The sequence below is a fragment of the Tamandua tetradactyla genome, chromosome 2 (assembly GCF_023851605.1).
Source record: "Tamandua tetradactyla isolate mTamTet1 chromosome 2, mTamTet1.pri, whole genome shotgun sequence".
Lineage (NCBI taxonomy): Eukaryota > Metazoa > Chordata > Mammalia > Pilosa > Myrmecophagidae > Tamandua > Tamandua tetradactyla.
This window is the reverse complement of record NC_135328.1, coordinates 49,266,935-49,280,674: the sequence shown is the minus strand read 5'-3', so window position 1 is coordinate 49,280,674 and position 13,740 is coordinate 49,266,935. Positions and strand designations below refer to the sequence as shown.

At 41.5% G+C, this 13,740-nt stretch overlaps 1 protein-coding gene across 2 annotated transcripts in view; it reads right to left on the bottom strand.

Annotated features, from left to right (window-relative positions):
• ZBTB34 (zinc finger and BTB domain containing 34) overlaps positions 1 to 9,744 on the bottom strand; it is a 31,606-nt gene extending 21,862 nt beyond the window's left edge. Inside the window, exons 1-2 of one of the 2 annotated variants that reach the window (XM_077145175.1) lie at positions 9,655 to 9,744; positions 6,633 to 6,753 (exon numbers count right to left, since the gene is read on the bottom strand). In XM_077145175.1, coding sequence (XP_077001290.1) covers positions 6,633 to 6,664 — 32 coding nt within the window. In that variant the 5' untranslated portion in view covers positions 6,665 to 6,753; positions 9,655 to 9,744. The remainder of the gene's footprint in view (positions 1 to 6,632; positions 6,754 to 9,654) is intronic. The other variant, XM_077145182.1, reaches the window with a different exon arrangement.
• Positions 9,745 to 13,740: the final 3,996 nt, after the last annotated feature.

Here is a 13,740-nt window from a genome sequence, read left to right as displayed (position 1 = left end):
TGTTAAGTTATATATGAGGGTGCATGGCTGGTTCAGTGGTAGAATGCTTGCCTGCCATTCAGGAGATCTGGGTTCAATTATTGGCCCATGTACCCACAGGAAAAAAAAGATAGTAAGGATGTTGTAGTTAGGTTCAGGTGTCAACTTGGCCAGGTGAAGGTACCTAGTTTTGTTGCTGAGGACATGAGCCAATGGTAACTGAAGCTCATCTGTTGCTAATTACATCTGCAATTGGCTAGGAAGTGTGCCTGCTGCAATGAATGATGTTTGATTTAATTGGCTGGTGCTTAAATAAAAGAGCTCAAGGTAGCACAGCCCAAGCAACTCAGCATACCTCATCTCAGCATACCTCATCTCAGCACTGGAAGCTCAGCCCAGGCCTTTGGAGAATCAGAAAGAAATCACCCTGGGGAAAGTTGTTGGAACCCAGAGTCCTGGAGAGAAGGCCAGCAGAAATCACCCTGTGCCTTCCCAATTAAAAAAGAACCTCAGTTGAAAGTTAGATGCCTTTCCTCTGAAGAACTAATGAAATAAATCTCCTTTTATTAAAAGCCAATCCATCTCTGGTGTGTTGCATTCTGGCAGCTAGCAAACTAGAACAGATGTCTACTACATTTTTATGTTATAGGAAAAAAAAAAAAGGATGACTGTGTGGATTAAGAACCCTCAAAATCCATCAAATGAAACTGCTTAAAAAAACTTCAACAAATGAAATACTACACAACCATTAAGAGAGATGTGTATGCTCAAATATGAAAAAAGCTCTAAGAGTTAGCAAGTAACAGCAAGACATAAAATAATATTTATGTACATATGTAATTCTTTTTGTGTACATCTAAAAAATTTTGTTTTCATAACACAAATACAACACAAAATTTCCCATTTTAACCACATTCATGTGTAAAATCCAGTGATATTAACTACTTTCACAATATTGTGATGCTATCACCACCATCCATTACCAAAACTTTTCCATCTCTTCAAACAGAAACTCTGTACCCATTAAGCACAGCTCCCCATTTCCCTTCTTCTAGCTCCTGGCAACCTGTAATCTATTTTCTGTCTCTCTGAATTAATTTATTCTAGGCATTTCATATACATGAAATCATAAAATATTTGACCTTTTGTGCCTGGCTTATTTTACTCAAGACAATGTCTTCAAGGTTCACCATGTTGTTGCATATATAAGAACTTCATTCCTTTCCATGGTTGAATAATATTTCATTGTATATATAGATCACATTTTATTTATCCATTTATCTGCTGATGGACACTTGAGTTGCTTCTACCTTTTGGCTATTGTGACGAATGTCACTATCAACATCAGTGTGCGAATACCTGTTTGAGTCCCTGTTTTCAATTCTTTGGGGCATATACCCAGAAATTGAATTGTTGGGTCGTATGGTAATTCTATTTTTAACTTTCTGAAGAACTACCAAACTGTTTTCACAGCTGCGAAACCATTTTACATTTCCACCAGCAATGTAAGAGATACCTATTTTTTGCATCCTCTTCAACACTTGCTATTCCCCATTTTTTAAATAATAGTCATCCGAGTAGGTATGAAGGTGTATCTCATAGTTTTGATTTGCATTTCCCTAATGGCTAATGATGCTGAGCACCTTTTCAGGTGCTTATTGGTCATTTGTGTGTCTACATTTCTTAAAAGGATAAATATATGCTGTTATAGCCGTAAAAATGTCTCTGGAAGGAAATGCATGAAACTATGAACAATGGTCACTTTTAGAAAGACTAAAGGCTGGGAGAGGAAAAGGAAACAGATTTTATTTTCTACTTTTTGAATTTTTTACACATATAACTTAATACCAAGGATCTAGAGAAAGATAGGCTACACATGGATAACTACTGTATAAAACAAACATAAAGCCAGAAAAAATAACTATGAGGAGCAATCACAAGACTGATTATTTTTGACCAAAGAGATTTAAAAAAAAATAAAAATAGAACCAAGATAAACATGGTAGAAATAATATTTGATAGGGCCTTCCATTTCAAATGGAACAGAAGGAAAAGAATACTACAGACAAAAGGAATGGCAGGAGCAAAGCACAGAAAAGCTTTTTTTTAATGTCTGATTTTGGGATATAAAAAAGTAGTATCAAGTGGTCAAGGCACAAGTACAAGGAATGACATGGGAAAGAGTGCCACAGTAAAAATGTGGAGGTCCTTGAATACTAGATTAGAGAAGTCAAACCAAATTCTGGTGGCAGTGGATTTGAACATGAGTCCAAAGAAGGAATCATTAGGACTTAAAAGACTGAGGGAAGATATCCATTCTGGAAGGCAAATTAGTTTAGCCTCAGACAAGCTGAATTCAGGCTATACTCTGGGCATCTGTGTAGAGCTGTCCAATAGGTGGTTGGAAATATGAACTCTAGAGAAATGTTAGACCTGGAGATACTGATTTGAGAGTGACAAAAAAAATGTGTTAACAGGATAGCAGGTAAGAGGAGGTTACTGGCAGATGCATGGGTGGTTCACTGGTAGAATGCTCACCTGCCATGCAAGTGGAGGTTACTCATGGAGAGAAAAAGAAAAGAGCTAAGAATAGCTAGCACACCATAATACTATCATATTATGATATATCATATCATAACATAGTATCTGATGAAAGGTGTGCTGGTTTGAAAGGAAGTATGACCCCTAAGAAAAGCCATGTTTTAATATAAATTCCATTTCATAAAGGTAGAATAACCTCTATTCAATACTGTATGTTTGAAACTAATGAGATCATCTCTCTGGTTGATGTGATTTAGTTAAGGATGGTTGTTAAACTGGATTAGGGGATGACATGTCTCCACCCATTTGAATGGGTCTTGATTAGTTTCTGAAGTCCTATAAAAGAGGAAACATTTTGGAGAATGAGAGATTCAGAGAGAGCAGAGAATGCTGCAGCACCACGAAGCGGAGAGTCCATTGGAGATGAAAAAGGAAAATGCCTCCCGGGGAGCTTCATGAAACCAGAAGCCAGGAGAGTAAGCTAGCAGATGACGCCATATTCGCCATGTGTCCTTCCAGCCGAGAGAGAGAAGCCCTAACTGTGTTCGCCATGTGCCTTCTCACTTGAGAGAGAAACCCTGAACTCCATCAGCCTTCTTGAACCAAGGTATCTTTCCCTGGATGCCTTTGATTGGACATTTCTAATTGGGACATTTTCTCGGCCTTAGAACTGTAAACTAGCAACTCATTAAATCACCCCTTTTAAAAGCCATTCTGTTTCTGGTATATTGCATTCTGGCAGCTGGCAAACTAGAACAAAAGGGGTAACATCCATTCCTGGCCCTCTCCTTAAAACATCATTTCCATTGACTAGTATTTTTAAGTAGAATTTTGCTTATTCATTCTGTAAGCTATGAGGAATTTGAACAACAAAACCAGATCCTAAACATATGATATCCTCTCACATTGCTGATCCATCTCGAAGGGAATCTAAAGATGGGAAGAGATTCTTATATGTCATCTGGGCATACCATCTACTTGGGACTTGACATGGCCTCTACTGCATTCTTGGGTAAAGCCCTGGAACTGTCTTCCCATAATAACAACCGGAGCAAAAGTAAAAGTATAGAAACTAAGCAATGAGAGATGCGATGACTTTTTGAGTCCCTCATTGCTGCTGAGCTTTCACATTCATGGTATCTAACTCTCTGAGGGCACGGACTGTATGCCCAGAGCCCAGCAGTATATATGGCACAGAGAGGCTCAGCACAAGTCTGCTGACAGCTGACTCAACTTAAACCGACTTAAAACCCACCTACCACAGCCACTACTACACCCTCACTCAGATTTCAATTTTTCTTGTTTAAGATCCAAGACAGCAAGACAGTCTTTGCCAACAGGTAAAAGCTAGTGACTTGGCTTATTCCCACCTAACCTATAAAATCTCTAATTTGCTCTGCAAGATGCTACATTTTATTTTTAAATATCCAGTTACATTTCTAAGAAAAAAAAGTAAGGTTATAAATTTGAAAGTTGTTTAAGGCACCAGGAGGTACCATTACTCTTAATCAAGATGCTCATAATTCTAAACCCAGATTTGCACCTGCTGGCTTCAGTCACTTGCTGAAGTGCCAGCATTGAGACAAATAAAACTAGGCGTTTTCTATCAGGCACTGAAAACCTGAAGATTCCTAATTTTCATCCTTATACAAAAAGTCATTTAAAAGGCCACAGATTAAAGCACTGGAGTTTACAGGCATGGTGACAGCAGTAACAACTATACAAAAATAACTTTTCTAGGTATTTCTGTCTGGGTCTAGATCAAAACTAAAATTGAGCTGTCCATGAATTACAATTGAATCCTTTACAAAGCAGAAGCCAAATAACACCAGGACCGCACAAAACATCCTGGTGCTTCTGAAACCCAATGCAAGAAAAAAATAAATAAAATGGCATTCTGTGATGGATATTCATGAAGCACTCATCCTAATTTAAAAGAAAACAAGTCTAGAGTTCTTACTGCATTAATTCATGTGTGCCTGAAAGAACATTTTTATCCAAACTGTTACATTTCCTACTAAGGCGTTAACATTCTCCAGGTCTGCTCAGATACGTTGCTAATTCTGAGATGGTGCCATTTGTCTTTCAGTCAATGTGAAACATCAAAAGGTTCTTTTGAGCATTGCTAGTGGGAGAAAGAATGGCCTTTTTCACCTTACTAGCAATGTCAAGGACTAACAATTACTGAATTCCTAATGACTGTATGCTAAGAGCTTACTTTACTCTGCTCACTAAATCTTCATGACTAAACACTATTAACTAGATACAGCAATTATCCCTATTTTACAGATGAGGAAATAAACTCAGGGAGACCAAGAAACTCACCAAAGGTCACATAGCTGATGACTGGCTGAACCAAGATTTGAACCTACATTTGTCAGTCTTCAGAGCCAGAACTCATTTCCTATTAAGAGTAAGATTTTAATCCAGACATACAGGTGAAATGCAGGGGGTTTTCTGTTTGCTTGTTTTTTTTTTGTTTTGTTTTGGTGTCAGATTCTACTGATCAACTTTGAATGGAAAAACATTTCTCATTTAAAGATGTATCATTACACCAACAAAGTCAGGCTAGATCTGACACAGTCATAATTTAAGGGTCACAGTACATTGTACTTTAAGTGGATTGCAGCCATTTCCCTGCAAAATGTCTATTCTTTTTCACTTCTGTCAGTAAGTAAAGTAAGCAGAGAGATGTTTCAAATTCTAATCATGTTTATTACACAAATACAAGGATTCATTTCAGGTAAAAGAATAAGTTTTCATAAGATAAAGAACTCAAAATAGACAGCCTACACAATGGGAGATAATATTTGGAAATGACATATCAGATAAAGGTCTAGTATCCAGAATTTATAAAGAGATTGTTCAACTCAATAACAAAAAGACAGCCAACCCAATTACAAAATGGGAAAAAGACTTGAACAGACACCTACCAGAAGAGGAAATACAAATGGCCAAAAGGCACATGAAGAGATGCTCAATGTCCCTGGCCATTAGAGAAATGCAAATCAAAACCACAATGAGATACCATCTCACACCCACCAGAATGGCCATTATCAACAAAACAGAAAATGACAAGTGCTGGAGAGGATGTGGAGAAAGAGGCACACTTATCCACTGTTGGTGGGAATGTCAAATGGTGCAACCACTGTGGAAGGTAGTTTGGCGGTTCCTCAAAAAGCTGACTATAGAATTGCCATACAACCCAGCAATACCATTGCTGGGTATCTACTCAAAGGACTTAAGGGCAAAGACACAAACGGACATTTGTGTCCGCACACCAATGTTTATAGCAGCGTTATTTACAATTGTAAAGAGATGGAAACAGCCAAAATGTCCATCAACAGAAGAATGGCTAAACAAACTGTGGTATATACATACGATGGAATATTATGCAGCTTTAAGACAGGATAAACTTATGAAGCATGTAATAACATGGATGGACCTAGAGAACATTATGCTGAGTGAGTCCAGCCAAAAACTAAAGGACAAATACTGTATGGTCCCACTGATGTGAATGGACATTCGAGAATAAACTTGGAATATGTCATTGGTAACAGAGTCCAGCAGGAGTTAGAAACTGGGTAAGATAATGGGTAATTGGAGCTGAAGGGATACAGACTGTGCAACAGGACTAGATACAAAAACTCAAAAATGGACAGCACAATAATACCTAATTGTAAAGTAATCATGTTAAAACACTGAATGAAGCTGCATCTGAGCTATAGGTTTTTCTTTTTTTGTTTGTTTGTTTGTTTGTTTGGGTTTTTTTTACTATTATTACTTTTATTTCTTTTCTCTATATTAACATTCTATATCTTTTTCTGTTGTGTTGCTAGTTCTTCTAAACCGATGCAAATGTACTAAGAAACGATGATCATGCATCTATGTGATGATGTTAAGAATTACTGATTGCATATGTAGAATGGTATGATTTCTAAATGTTGGGTTACTTTCTTTTTTTCCGTTAATTAATAAAAAAAAAAAAAAGAACTCAAAATAAAAATGTTAAGGAATATCTTATCTGCTTACTGCTAGCATTTCAGGGGGCACTTGAACTGGAAAATACATTAAGTACAGCCTCTTATGACAAAAGGATTAGAAAAGCTCACCTTGAATTGCATTCTTCCATGAGGTTTTCCATGCCATCAACATCAACCAGAAAATAACCATTAGAAATTAAACTGCATTCAGTTGATGACCTTCACTAAGCTAAATTCAGCAGTTTGTCAGCTACAAAACATTAAATGGATACAATTAAGAAGTTTGAAAAAAAAATCAAGCAGAATTTAAACTAAAGTAACCTAAAAATTAAAGAGAATAAAACATACTAATGGCATTCTGTATTCACAATAGACATTTTTGACAAGTGTTTCAACTGGAAGGCAGAAATGGTATACAGACACTTGAAGAAATCCACAATTCAGGGAATATACACAAGTCCAACAATCTGGCATATCCGCCTTGTTAAATTTACACCCAATAATAATAATAATCACAATAATAAATGTATTAAGCAGTCACTATGTGCTACAAATCTGCTCCCTTCTTCAAATGCTTATTTCATGTTAAATATCATAGCAATCCTATGAAATGGATTTTATTATCCCCACCTACAGATGAAAAAAAAAGGAGGCTCAAAGACATTATATAAATTGCCCAAGTTCACAGAGCTAGTAAGTAGCCTTGCTGGGATTCAAACTCAAGTCTGTATGATTCCAAATCTCTTTCCCTACAGCCTCCTGCTGAGGAATTATATGTTTCTTTTTCCATTAACAGGATTAAATATTTTCAAGTTTCAAATATTCATTTTGTATTATCTACACCCTAAGAATGAAAGCTCAAAACATCATTCCTTTGAATGGCAACAGACATGAGAGATATATGAGAAAGCTGAAAACTAGTAAAAACAGTTTCTCATTAAGAAAAAAAAAAGGACACACTAAGAAATTGTTTATCAGCAAAAATCAGGAAGTTTTTATCATTGAGTCTCAATTAGAAAAGCCCCACCCCAGTACTAGATGCTATAAGGGCTCAAAGAGTATAAAGACACAATGCACTCAAGAAACCTCCCACTCCAGTTGGAACAAGAACAAGTTAAGTAATCAAGGAACAAGGGCAGAATCCTATGCTTTAGATTCTGAGTGCCACAAAGGCATGGGGGGTAGGGCAGTCAGGGAACACTCTCTGGAGGAAGTGTATTTTCAGCAGAGGCTTGAAGGAAGTGAAGTGAGAATTTGCCCAGAGAAGAAAAAGGCTAGTACTTCAGAGGGGAGAACAGTCCCAGAGGCAGTAATCAACTCTCTTCTGCAGGAGGCAAGACTTGGGAAAGGAGGAGCAGGGAATCAAGGTTTGGATAGGTGGGGTGCAGTCAAACCAACGAGCACTGACAAGACAAGGTGGGCAATGGCTGGACACACTGCGGCAAGCAAGAAGACATTACTCATTTTGGAATGGTGGTATAATTGCCATGGCCTCCTAGCTGGTCTCCTGGCCTCTAGTCTTTCCTCTCCCCTCCCACCAAATTATCATAAACCACCGCTTGTCTCAAGTTGCTCCTAATGCCTTTAGAATAGTTTCAACTTTGGCCTAGTGTTCAAATCTTTCAAAAATTGGCTCCAACCAATCTTTCCTTCTACTTTCCTCCTAGAACTCTTCTCTGCAACTAGACTGGTCTATTCACTAACTCCATATAATCACTGGGTCTGATGCCTCTTTTCCTATCTGAATCAGACTCATCCTTTAAAACTATGCTTAAATGCCCATCCCCTCACTAAACTCTTCAAGACCACTCCACCTACAGTGACCCATCTCTCCTTCCTCTTAATTCTACTGCACACTGCCTGTGTCATCAATCAATCATTACCTTTTCACAGGTAATGTCTCATCACCCACTGTAAAGCTGCTTGGTTCCCCTACCTAACAGAACAGTATCTTGACATTTAATAAGCAAGCGAGCACTCATTATATTTCTTTTTTACTTAGTATAGGAAGTTTGGCATTAGTATAAAGGAAGGATGGGTGTGTGTGTGCGTGTGTGCTGGAATCAGAGACCAGCTAAGAAGCTGTTGCAATAATCCAGATGTGAAGCAAAGAGGGCTTGGACTGGGGAACAAAGAGAAAATTGGCAAATATAAGCAACAGAAAATTTTGCGTGCAAAAAAAAAATCGACAGAATGTGATTGACTACTATGAGGAACAAAATTAAGGGTTGAATTAATTAAAGCAAGCTTCAGAAAACGCTTCTTGGAATTGTTAGTAGCTTGTCTGAAACAAAGTGCATTAAATGGCTTTAAAAGTCCATATTTGCAAAGTCTTTAGTTAAACTGCCCACTTTCTTAAGCCAGGGACAGCCCTTCCAATTTCAGAACGGGAGAGCTGGAAGGGGCCTTTAGGAACTAATCTGAAAAACCTTCGCTATTCAGACTGGGAAACTGAGACCCAACGAGGACAAGCCTTGCTCAGAGCCTCAAGACAGAGTCTCCTAGCCTAGTGCCGCCCTAAAGTACTGGCGCCTAGCTTAGAATGGTACTGTTTACACCTCCAGCCCAGCCCAAAACAGCCCTCGGTAACAGCAGGACTGACTGAGGGCGAGTGACCATGGAGATGCCTGAGGCCAAGCATAACGCGGCGCCGCCGCCTGTTTACCTGGAGAAAGGAGGCGGTAGGGCAGGAGCTTCCCCGCAGTCGCCAGTAGGGCCGACCCCGGTTCTCCTGGAGACTTACCCATCCCGTCTCCCTGTACGATAGGGAGTGGCCCCGGGGGCGCGAGGCCCAGGGCTTGGAAGCCAGGGGCCCGAGACGTCCGGGACGGAGAGTGGACAACCCAGGGCAGCTGCCTGAGCCCGACCCTCGGCCGGGCCAGAGGAACCCAGAGTGCAGGACCGAGCACGGGTGGCCCCTCGGAGACGCGGCCTGGCCCGAGCAGGTGCCCAGGGCCTCCAGACCCCACCCGGCCTCGACTCCAGCCCATACCTCCCGCCCACCCTTCGGCCCGCCGGACTGTCCAAGCACTGAGGCTCCCGCCCCGCCGCGCCCAGAGGGAGCCGGACAGCGGCCTGGGGCTGCCCACCGGCCCTGCCTCTTCTTCCGCGCCTTGACGACCGTCCGCGACCCGGGTCGGGCGTGCCTCACCTGCCGAGAGCGCCGCGCTCACATTGCCCGCCCGCGGCGCCCCCTCTGCCGCCGCCGGCGCCAAGCCCGTCCCCGCAGCTCCGGCTGCCGCCCCAGCCCGCGCCCCCCGCCCCCGGAAGCGCTTCCCAGCCCCGCCCCCTCGGCGCCAACGCTTCCGGGCAGGCGCGGAGGCGGTGATGGTGAGGCTGCCTGAGCTTCTGACCCAAGGCTGTAGTTCCGGACCCTCGCAGCGGGCTAGTGACGGTCTTGATATCGACCCCGGAACCCAGTCTTCGGGAGGGTTCGTAACTCTGTGAAGCGCAATCTGCCATCCCATGCGCTCTTCGGCGTCCTCTGCTGGCTGGAGGTGGACCCTCCGCGGGGCGTGCCCGGGGACTCTCGGAACCGATTGGGTGGGAACCCAGTACACTCAATCCGCTGTTATTGGGGACCTTCGTCCACCCCCAGCCCTGACCTTTCCTTCCGAGACTCTCAAGTGCCCAGCCCTTCGGCCGTCTGCCCCTCATTCGAACCACGCCGGCCGGGCAGCCGAAGGCAGTAAAGTAAGCTGCAGTGGTTATGAGCGCGGATCTGGGGACATGCCTTAAGAGGTGATTTAACTTATGACCTTGGGCCTTGAGGTTTCGTCTCCCTCAAAATAGAGATAAAAATTCCCAATTCTGGGTTATAAAACCTCAATCACAGAGAAAGCCTTTTTTAAAACAGTGCATTTTCAGATTCTCTGAGCTCTCCTACCCCCACCCCCCATCGTCACATCCCGGGGTGAGATTGTGGGCTGCAACCAGCATTTTCCTCCCAGCTTTGGGCAAATCTAACAACCTTTGAATAGCTTCCTTTTGCATTTTGGTGGGCTCCTCAGTAGTTGTGGCAGAAGTTTACTTTCCATTTTCTGACTTTGTAGTAAAAATAAATGAGGAGTCAAAGATACCAGCTCCTCTTCAAGATACAAAGCTGAGACTTCCTGATCCTACCTCATCCTTTGCAAGCAGGAACTCTTCTCTTTTGGGTCTGCAAGAGTGGTCATCTTCCAGTAACAGCTACCCTTTATCAAACAATGTGCAGGACACTATGATAACACTTTACATACATGACCTCGTTTAATACACGACCCCAGGGAATAGTGATCTAATATTATCCCCATTTTTATTAAGAGGGAACCAAAGCTCAGAGAGGTCAAATAACTTATCCAAAGACACACAGTTAATAAATGGCAGATTTGGGATAGGCTCCCTTGTCTCTGACTGCAGACACTGGATTCTGCCTTCTGTGGCAATAGAACATTCCAAGTTCAGAATTTTAGATAACCAGCATCCAACTGTAGATACCGGGACAGAAAGTCTCACTCTCTAATTGTTGTTCCTCTGAGCTATTTCCTTGAGATCTGTTTCCCAAGAGTGAGATCAGTGGACCCAGGTCACAGGAATGCATTATTTTGTCAGGCCAAGTTTCTTGAGGAACGCTGGGCTGATTCACATGCCCACAGCAGGGAATGAGTTCCTGCTTCCCTACAGACCAACTTTGGGTCTTATTATTTTACTTGATCTTTACTCAATTTACTGGTAAGAGTATTTGCATGTTATTAATGATTATAAAGACTAAATTGTTCCTACAAATTTGGCCTTTTTGCCAAGTGTTTTTTAAAGTTGTTGGCCATCTGTCCAGTGGATACTGGGTTTTCCCCTCATAAGTTAATATTTATTCCCCCACCTAATTGGGCCATTAAGCACCTATCTTTTTTTTTTTTAACTTCTTTTATTGTATAATATATACAAAGCAAAGAAAGGAAAAAAGCAATAGTTTTCAAAGCATTCTTTAACAGGCAGTTACAGGACAGATCCCAGAGTTTGTCATGGGCTACCATAGGCACTTATCCTTTGAATATTGTTCCAGTCCCTTGCTTTTTCTTTCTTTCTTTTAATTAACTTTTAGTTCATCTGACTGTCATAGTCTCTACTAATTTATTTTAGTTAGAAAATTGTCACCCATCCACAGTTGGGGTATATATGTGTTTCTGCTTTCCTGTAGTCTTTGTAGCATTTTAAAATTATTTAACTCCTTAGGCCATTTGGGATCAACAAGAATTTTTTGGGTGATGTACAGCCCTCATTTTAATTTATTCCATACAGGTATCCAGTTTCCCTAGTAACTTTACAAAATGATCAAATTCATATATACTCAAAATCTGGGGTTAGCCTTCAATTCACAGCAAAGGAGGGACTTTGGTACAACTTGGGTCAGCATTTGTGACAGTGACAACCATTGGTCAGTCAATAGTGTATTATTTCAGGGCACTCAGTTAACCCAAATCTCCCAGCCTCCTCGCTACGTCATATGTTAATTGAGATAGTGCTTGGCATATGTGTGCCCTTTGTAAAAGTTAAATTTTTTCTCTTTCTTTCCTTCTTTCCCACTTCCTAGGACACTTGCAGCCCAAATCTCTCCTTCTCATCTATTCCAGATTCCTGAGCTCTTGGAGAGTCAAGATGGTCAGGTTATCTGATCCCAGTCATTCCTCTTTCTGGTTTCCACTAGGAAACCTTTTCTGCAAGAAGTAAGGATGTGCTACTTGGCACTGGCCCACCTTGAAATCCCCAGAGTTTGGCAAATGCTACTGTCTGTATTAACACCTCTTAAGAGTCCTTACAGGACACACTAACTCATTAGTCTCTCTTACACGCTAAAAAATATGTGAATTATTTGAGGTTTCCTCTTTCCTGCTCCATTCACCAGGACCCACTGGTGTACCCATTCTACCTGCCTCCCACTTGAATAGTTCTGAGACAGCAGGTGAAACCTGTCATTCAAATGGTTCTAAAATGTCTGCTGGCTTCTAGAACATCCCAGTTGGGTCAGGGATCCTTTAACCTGGATCAGAAAGAACCCTCCTTTCTTTAAGACCCCTTTTGTACTCACTGCCTGCACGATGGAGACCAGGTATTAGTTCACCTCTCCAAGCCTTTTTTCTTCATCTGTTAAATGGTGATTATGCTATGGGGTGCAGTTTGGAGAGTTTCCCTTCCACAGCCAAGATGGGCAATAGGGAATGCTGTTGGTAAGCAATGAAGCAGAGATCTGATCTGGGGCATTTCATCCTGCTGTGCATCAACCTCCTCATCTGGTCAGGGAGGGTAATAGTACCTACCTCAGTGGGTTGTTGGGATGATTAAATAATATAATATTATTCTTAGCAAGAAAGAAAGTAGGATAGCAAGATAGAAAGTGAGAGCCCCATCCACTTCCATGAGGCCATTTCCCTTCTCCTCTCTTCCTGTCTCACCTGCCCAGCTTCCAGGTTGACCCAGCCACCCTCTGACCTGAGTTCTGCTGAACCCCACTGGGCCCAGGTATAGGCTCTGGAGTCCTTCCCTGATGTAATTTTCTTCCTGGTTTGCTCTTTCCTGGTTTCCTGCTGATTCCCCAACACTACCCCTTGTAATGGACTCTTCTGACACTCTGTACTTCTCCTTTCTAGTAACCACAAAATTAACTAATTATCTATACAATTATGTATTTATTATCTGTGTCTCCCCAGTAGCTTGTAAAATCCATAAGGATGAGGCCTTGTCTGACTTCTTTCCTGCTGTTTCTCTGGTGCTTGTCATTCAATAAATATTTGTTGAATAAACAGATAATGAGCAGTTACCTGTTTTTGCTTCTAAGTTTATGTTTCTTGAAGGCAGGGACTATTTTAATGCTCTCTTTCTTCTGTACCCCACAGAGAAGCTGGTACTGAGATGGCAGCAGTAATATTTGCCGAAAGAAACCATGAAAGAATGAACTGAAAACTAAAACCCTTCTCTGTTCCCTTTTTACTTACATCACATTTTAAGGCTAGGCTGGGTCTCCCCACCTGTGTAAATGGTCTTGCCCTGTATAGCTCCTAATCTTGCAGATTTACTTGACCCATAAGTGTGATAGATGAGAGGAGAGAGAAGTACTTTCCACATTTGTAGGGAATCCTTGCTTGCAAGGTAAGGTTTTCATGAAATCTGCATGGGTCTTCTCTACCCAAGTTCCTGCAGAGGACACACCCACCCAGTCAGAAAAGGTGCTTTCACTCCAGGAGATACACAAATACATTTTGGC